The sequence below is a fragment of the Lacerta agilis genome, chromosome 10, assembly GCF_009819535.1.
Source record: "Lacerta agilis isolate rLacAgi1 chromosome 10, rLacAgi1.pri, whole genome shotgun sequence".
NCBI classification, from domain to species: Eukaryota; Metazoa; Chordata; class Lepidosauria; order Squamata; family Lacertidae; genus Lacerta; species Lacerta agilis.
In genome coordinates, this window is record NC_046321.1 from 10,272,832 (window position 1) to 10,281,096 (window position 8,265).

Genomic DNA, 8,265 nt, shown 5'->3' on the forward strand with positions numbered 1-8,265 from the left:
TATATAATAATATAATTGTTTAATTGCACAATGAAATGGAATATCTCCGTATGTATATTGCTGAATGGTTTAACACTGGAAAATTTCATTGCAGCATACTGAAGCTCTCTGAGCTTCTAGATGGGTTAATGACCAACTGTTGATGTTCTCTGCTCTTACAAGTGAGTGTTTAACCTTAGATCACATGATCAAGGTATTCAATTGCAAATCTCCATCTTGAAGGAAGTTGTCCGTTTAGTGTTCTCTCTGGGAGCCACCGAGAACCAAAGAATGTGATAATGATGCCTCTCGAGGAGCACATAACCTTAGCCTGGATACAGGCTAATACAGGCTATGGGAGAGACATAGCTTTGATTTTTGCTCTGATAGTATGCTATATATTTAAGAAGAAGAATCTATGCTTGAATATGCACATGCCTTATACAACTTTCTGGATGTATCATTGTCTGTTTTGTACCTGTTTTGAAGAAGTTCTGGCTAGCAAAGCTTTGATTCATATTTATGGGTCTGCACATTTTTTATTCCAAAAGTTTTTTTATGCATCCCATTGCTTCAACTAGCACAATATTAATATCTGAAATAGCTTGTAAAAATATTTTTAAAGGGACTCACAAGTCTCCTCTGGAAACATCGCCACCAAGTGCCTCTAGGCTTCCGGAGGTTACATTCAGCCTCACAAGAGGACTTTTGGCTGAAAAAAGAGGCTTCCTGTTACAGCTCAAGAAGTGTGCATGCACACGAAAGCTCATACCAAGAATTATCATATAAAATTATTTTTTATTTTGTTTTGACTATGGCAGACCAACACGGCTGCCTACCTGTAACTAGCCCAAGAGACAGACATTGGTACAGAGCATTTGGGGTTTTTCTCATCACCCCCCCCCCTTTCTGACCTTCCCCACACCTCTTGCAGTTCCTCCAATAATATCCCGGGCATACTTTCCAAGCACTTTAAACCCACAGTGAACATTCTCTTCCCTTCACTTCCCCTCCCATGGTTGGAGAAGATTCCTTCATCCACCCCCCTCAAGCACATTTATCTTCACTAGTCTTCTGCATGCACTGGCTATCTGCAAACCCCTTTCAGCTGCAGGACAGCACCCATGAGTCTTAAGTTGTATGCTGCATCTAGTACACTTTTCAACAAATTAGTAAGTCTTCCATAATACAGAGAGTGTCTGATACCTGCTAGCATGCTTTCTCTGGTTGTCTCTCTAGCAGATGGTTCTTTCCTGGAATGAAAAAACCCCCACAGATTTATTTCCTGTTTTAACATGAGTTTAGAGTTTAACAAAAACAGTTTTCATCAGGAGCAAGAGAAAACTATGTACTTTTTTGCAGATTTATTTCAGTGTTGGAAAACACTTCCCTTCTGTTTGGTTGGGTTTTTTTTTTAACTGCTTGCAAAAAAAACAGCCTTAACTATGTAGCATCACATGAGCCCTCATTGGGTGGGAACACTAATGACAAACAGGTTTCAAAAAAGGAACAAATAATCACAAAGTGGTTCTTTTTTGAGGGGGTGGGGTGGGGGCTTCATTCCTCCCTTAAACCATTAGTTTAATTATAAAAGCTTGAAGCAGAGGATACTTGGAGCAGCTCTGCATTTCACTACACAGAAGAGGTCTCCAGCTTACCACGACAGCAGCTCTGGATAAATTCTCACATAAACACCTGCCGAGAATAAATCCCAGCTCAGTGTTACATTTTGCCTGTCACATCATTGATAAAATATGAGCCACATGGGATAAATTGTGATGATGCAGCAACTTCCCACTCCAGTAATCCAAAATTGGGGCCCAAATCACAAGATTGCGGACAGCAACTTAGTACTGAACACTTCAGCTAGTAAACAGCTTCCTTGCCCTACTTTGTAAGTTTTCTGTTCTTGTAATTGTGCTCTCTCATACACACATCACATTAAAGGGGAGAATCCTTGGGGTCCATAACATGAAGGAAACCTAGCAAAATTTCGCACAGTAGTTCTCAAGCTTTCCCCTCTGAGCCACACTTTCAGAGTGAATGAATGAACTGAATGGTCTTTATTACGGTCAGAGACCAGAAAAATCAATAAAACAATTCGTTTCATAAATAGCATCTATATACTAAAATCACATTTAAATTTTATAATCAGCACATTTAGACTTTAAAAAGTGGTGAGATATCTCAACAATCTGTCACTTTAAAATCGCTCCTAAGGGGATTAAGTGGACTCTTTATCTCTAATATTTGCTGACGTCACGGCATGTCTTAATCTTGACGTGATGTAACAGACACTTTCAGAGTGAAAATTTGCTCGTGCCTCACCAATTTTGTTTATTGATAAGAAATACATTGGGGGGGACGGGACGAAGACACCAACTTCTAGCAGTGCTTGATTTATAACACAGAACAAAACTACTTTATAATATGATCATGGGACATCCAGAAAGTATAAAAAGGTAAAGGTAAAGAACCCCTGGACGGTTAAGTCCAGTCAAAGGTGACTATGGGGTTGCGGCGCTCATCTCACTTTCAGGCCGAGGGAGCTGGTGTTTGTCCACCGATAGCTTTCCGGGTCATGTGGCCAGAATGACTAAACTGCTACTAGCACACGACAGAGTGCATGGAAACGCCATTTACCTTCCTGCCGCAGTGGTACCTATTTACCTACTTGCACTGGGGTGCTTTCGAACTGCTAGGTTGGCAGGAGCTGGGACAGAACAATGGGAGCTCACCCCGTTGCGGGGATTTGAACCGCCAACCTTCCGATCAGCAAGCCCAAGAAGCTCAGTGGTTTAGACCACAGCACCACCCGTGTCTGTGCAGAAAGTATAATGCTATGCAGCCACATAATACACAGGAATCATTCCCAAATATAACTATGAAAGTGCTTTCTCCAGCACGCTGTTTGAATAATGATTTCTGGGGAACAGGACCCATTTCAGTATCGCTTGATGCTTTTGCTCTCATCTTGAAAAACACCTACCCATATCAAACCAAATATTGAACCAAATATTGAAAAAGTGCATTTACTTCCCCCAAAGAGTCTTGTATATTATTAACAGTTCTGGGAATTGTAGCTCTGAGTCATAGACCTTGGGTACTTTGGGCAAAGTCATGTGCATTGAACCCAAGAAGCCTTGCAAGACCCATCAGTTACCAGCTTCTCCTGCAGTCGTCAATCCATTCCTTCATGATGGCATGATACGTTTCCAAATCCATGGAGATGTCCCTTTTATCAGGATCAAGCATGTTGCACAGCTCCTCCAGGCTGCTGTCCTCAGAACTCCGGCAAGTTGTGTATCTCACGAAGTCAACTAACTTGGAAACAGCCACTTTGCCTAAAGACAGCAACAATGAACACTAAGAGCTTGCCACCCCACACCTCCCTTTGCCCAGCTGCTCCCCCCCTGGAAAAACTTGTTCTTTACCACTGACTCAGAACAAATGGCAACTGGGTTTCCCATGGATTGCTGTTCGTTCCGATTAGGGGTAAAGAGCAAGTGGGAAAGTTCTGAGACTCATGCTTTCTAGGTACAGGACAAGCAGAAGTGTGGACTGTTAAGTATAACTGATATAATTCACACAGAAATGAACAAAGTATGTGCATTAATGAAGATTTGAAATAGAAAATGGCTAAATGCATATTGCTAACATTGGAGTTTTTCCACAGTGGTTTTTCTATGGGACTCTAAGCTCTTAAATGGGTTAATGATTACCTTTCTGTTCCTCCAAACTGTTGTAACCTTAGATCATGTGATGAAGGCATTGAGTTGCAAATCCCCATTTTGAAGGGAGTTACCTTTGTGACTTTTGTCTCAAGGCACTGTGAAGTAAGGGCATGTAAAAGACTCCCTGATAGAGAGAGAAAACAGCTCCAAGCTAAAATGGATGCTGTGGGAAGAGACAGACATCTGGTTCTAGATCTGTTAGAATTATTTCATATTTTACTGAGCTTGTGCCAGACAGCACAAGACATTGCATGGATGTTTAGGGTGTATATTTGATGTTTTAATTTTGTTTCGAAAGTTCTGCCAGAAAATGTTCAAATAATGTTTTTAAGAGCCTAAACCAGCGGTGGCGAACCTATGGCATGTGTGCCAGTCTTGGCATGTAGAGCCCTCACTGCTGGCACGCGCACCATTGGCCCCCATTTGTTCTCTCCCATACAGCTTGCCTCAGCTGTTGAAACCCATAACCTTTTTTTTTTTTTTTTGCTGGTAGCTGGAGATTGTGTTCGGTGATTGGTCTGTTTTTTAATTTGCTGCGTCAGTGGCTGTTTTAGATTGGGTGTAACAGCGGTCTTTTTTAACCCTTATTGTGCTGGGTTTTTTTGGTGCTTTGGCAGACAATGATGCCGGTGTTGCATGTTAGTTCCAGTGAAGGTATTGTCATTTATTTCTGCCCCCCAAAAAAGCTCAGCAGTTTTGGGGCATCCCCCCAAAAGCAAAGCAACTTTTGCACCCACCCCCAAAAGCTCCAAAACTTTTGTCAGTAGCTCCCCCCCAAAAGCTCAACAACTTTGAGGAGCCCCCCCCCCAAACCCTCAACAGAAACCTCAAAAACTCTGGGCACTTTGTGATAAATAAGTAGGTTTTGGGTTGCAGTTTGGGCACTCGGTCTCTAAAAGGTTCACCACCACTGGCTTAGACAATGGTTTGTTTCCAAAAGGAGTCAGTTCCTATACTTCCAGTCACTTCAAACTGTGCAGTATTAAGACCTGCAACACGGATGAGCCCATAGTCAAAGCACCAGGGACTTGTTTCATAAGGAGAAATATTTCCAGGTCAACATACCTTGATCTAGGTCAACATCTATCGGGGGAGAAGTGGGGCCTGCCCAGGAGACATGGTCAGTCACCAGTGGAGGCTCAAGTTCCTGGCTGGCCCCATGAAAAAATGGTACAGCCCTAATATGGAATTGTACATTATAACAGCATTGTCCCCCCAAAAATGCCATACAGGTCCCCAGTGACCACATTCCAAGCACACTGGACCTCTGGAAGACTTAAGGCTCAGAGAATTTGGGCATGCTCAACACTATTTTATGGAGCGACCGATAAATAAACAAATACACCTGTAAGCTTCCAATGGTTGCAAGAAAAGGTTTTTGGAGTGTGTGTTTCTTTACCTCTCCTTTCTATGTCGCAGGCAGAGAACATAGTAGTCAAAAGGTCTTCCTCACAGATCAGGCTCACTTCAGCGCTTTCGTCATCTTTGTTCTCTGCTGACAGTCTCCATCCTACAAAGGGAAAGGGCACTGGCAGGAGATTTGTTTTCCACGCAGAATTAGGAGTCTCAATTACCAGGGAGCCTGCAGCACAGGGCTACAAGTTCTGTACACGGTTTGTTCTAGACCCGAAATAAAAGTTGCATCTAAAATCCAACAAGACTTTGAGATTCCTTGAATCGCATTTGAAGGCTATGTTGCTTTATTTTTTTTAAGTTCAGCTCTGAGGGATACTTTAAAAAAGCACTAGAGGTTTAAATACTAGCTACAGAGCCTAGGGCTTGTCGATCAGAAGGTCGGCGGTTCGAATCCCCACGACGGGGTGAGCTCCCGTTGCTCAGTCCCTGCTCCTGCCAACCTAGCAGTTCGAAAGCACGTCAAAGTGCAAGTAGATAAATAGGTACCGCTCTGGCGGAAAGGTAAACGGTGTTTCCGTGCGCTGCCCTGGTTTGCCAGAAGCGGCTTAGTCATGCTGGCCACATGACCTGGAAGCTGTACGCCGGCTCCCTCGGCCAGTAAAGCGAGATGAGCGCCGCAATCCCAGAGTCGTCCGCTACTGGACCTAATGGTCAGGGGTCCTTTACTCTCTTACATAAGACCATAACATGAACTGTGCTGGATCAATAAACAATATTTCTATTATTTATATCTCACCCATCTGACTGGTTGCCCCAGCCACCCTGGGTGGCTCCCAACAGAATATTAAAAACACAATAAAACATCAAACATTACAAAACGTCCCTATACAGGGCTGCCTTCAGATGTCTTCTAAAATTCAGATAGTTGTTTATTTCCTTGACATCTGATGGGAGGGCGTTCCACAGGGTGGGCATCACTACCAAGAAGCCCCTTTGTCTGGCTCCCTGTAACTTCACTGCTCAGAGTGAGGGAACCACCAGAAGGCCCTCGGGGCTGAACCTCAGTGTCCGGGCTTAAAGATTTGGGGTGGAGACACTCAGTGCTATTTTTCTAGAAAAGGAGGTACCAGAACTCACTGTGAACACATCCCTTGTTCTCTTATAATGGCCCCCACCTGAGAGGTGCCAGAACTGATTATACAGGGCTGAGGACATTTAGGGTTTTAAAGGGCAGCACCAACACTTTGAATTGTATCCAGAAACGTACATTAACCAATGTATTTCTTTTAGGACCAGTGTTCTGTGGTCCCAGTGGCCACTCTCAATCACTAGTTTAGCTGCATCATTCTGGATTAGCTGTAGTTTTCGAGTCACCTGCAAAGATAGCCCCATGTGGAGTGCATTGCAGTAGTATAAGAGGAAGTTAACCAGAGCATGTACCACTCTGGCGAAACAGGTAAAGGACCCCTGGATGGTTAAGTCCAGTCAAAGGAGACTATGGGATGCGGCGCTCATCTCACTTTCAAGCTGAGGGAGCCAGCGTTTGTCCACAGCCAGTTTTCCCGGTCATGTGGCCAGAATGACTAAAACGCTTCTGGTGCAACAGAACACCGTGACGGAAACCAAAGCGCACGGAAATGCTGTTTAGCTTCCCGCCACAGCATTAACTATTTATCTACTTGCACTTTTGAACTGCTAGGTTGGCAGGAGCTGGGACAGAGCAACGGGAGCTCACCCCGCCGTGGGGATTTGAACCGCCAACCTTCTGATCAGCAAGTCCAAGAGGCTCAGTGGTTTGGACCACAGTGCCACTCACATCCCTTCTGGCGAGACAATGCACAGGCAGATAGGGGGTCAGCCGGCTTACCAGTTGGAGCTGGTAGACAGCTCCCTGGACACAGAATTAACCTGCGCCCCCATGGACAGCTGCAAGTCCAAAATGGCTCCCAGGCTGTGCACCTAAGTCACAACCCCAAGCAACTAAGATTCAGAAGCATTTACACTTTTGCCATTCTTTCTCCAAGTTTGCATTTTGACAGAAGCAAGCAACCCCCAACTTATTTAGAAAGAACTGGGCCTTTTGCCCTTTCCTTACCCAAAGAGAGTCTCTTGCTGACAGGAGTGTGGAACATGGGCTGCACGGGGTTAAGTTCCCGGGCAGACAAATTTGGGCTTGAAGTGATGTAGCCACATTCCTGAGAAGGTGCCGCCCTCTGCTCTGTGCTGGAGGAACCAGACAGCTGACTGGAGGAAGATTCCCTGCATTTGGAAAGGCACGGAGAGACTCCTCCTTGGCCTAGAACGAGCCACGACTTGTTGGCTCTCTCTTTGTTTCTACCACCCGAAGCAGACGTTGAGCGGATGTCCGAGATGCGCCGGTGACTCGGTGACGCCGGTTGCCGACTCGGGGAGAAGGCATTATCGCTGAAGGGGCTCAGCAGGTTGTCGTAGCCCTGTGCATTGCTGTCACTCGCTTTCAGGGTCCTTTTCTTCAAGATCTCCTCCAAGTTTTTCTTCACATTGCCCTGTGGGCTGTCAAAGTTCTTGGACTGGAATTTTGGGATCTGCAGGGCAGGGTTGGAGGCCTGGTCCTTCATGTTGATGTTCTGGAGCTTCCGGCAAAGGCTGTCCACAGGGTGATGGTGGCGTTTGTCGCGACTGCTTCCGGAGGACATTTCACCCCTTCTTTTCATCCGTTTCTTTAAAAAAGGGAACTGCAAAACAATGGGATTCATCTTCAAATGCAATTTATTGCTCTGATATCGGAGTCAAGTAGACCCAAATAAATTGTTTCAAAAAAGGGGGGGCCCTCCAAACAGGTTTTTTTTTTTTTTTTTGAGTGTGGATGCATTCTGCAACATGTCATTCACACAATATGAGTTCACTGCTGTGGATTTATAACAAGCTGTCCACACACCACTTTGTTAATTGTTCTGCTATTCTTTTCCAATGTTCCACTGAGGTCCAGTGCCGAGGGCCTTCTGGCGGTTCCCTCGCCAGGGAACCAGGCAGAGGGCCTTCTCGGTAGTAGCACCCGCCTTGTGGAACACCCTCCCACCAGATGTCAAAGAGAAAACCAACTACCAGACTTTTAGGAGACATCTGAAAGCAGCCCTGTTTAGGGAAGCTTTTAATGTTTAATAGATTATTGTATTTTAACATTCTTTTGGAAGCCGCCCAGAGTGGCTGGGGAAAC

General features: G+C 44.8%; 1 protein-coding gene across 1 annotated transcript in view; it reads right to left on the bottom strand.

The window, feature by feature from the left end:
* Positions 1–7,779, bottom strand: part of LOC117054097 — a 57,081-nt gene extending 49,302 nt beyond the window's left edge. The window contains exons 1-5 of the mRNA XM_033162557.1: positions 7,165–7,779; positions 5,113–5,223; positions 3,143–3,323; positions 1,186–1,232; positions 613–691 (exon numbers count right to left, since the gene is read on the bottom strand). Coding sequence (XP_033018448.1) covers positions 613–691; positions 1,186–1,232; positions 3,143–3,323; positions 5,113–5,223; positions 7,165–7,762 — 1,016 coding nt within the window. The 5' untranslated portion in view covers positions 7,763–7,779. The remainder of the gene's footprint in view (positions 1–612; positions 692–1,185; positions 1,233–3,142; positions 3,324–5,112; positions 5,224–7,164) is intronic.
* Positions 7,780–8,265: the final 486 nt, after the last annotated feature.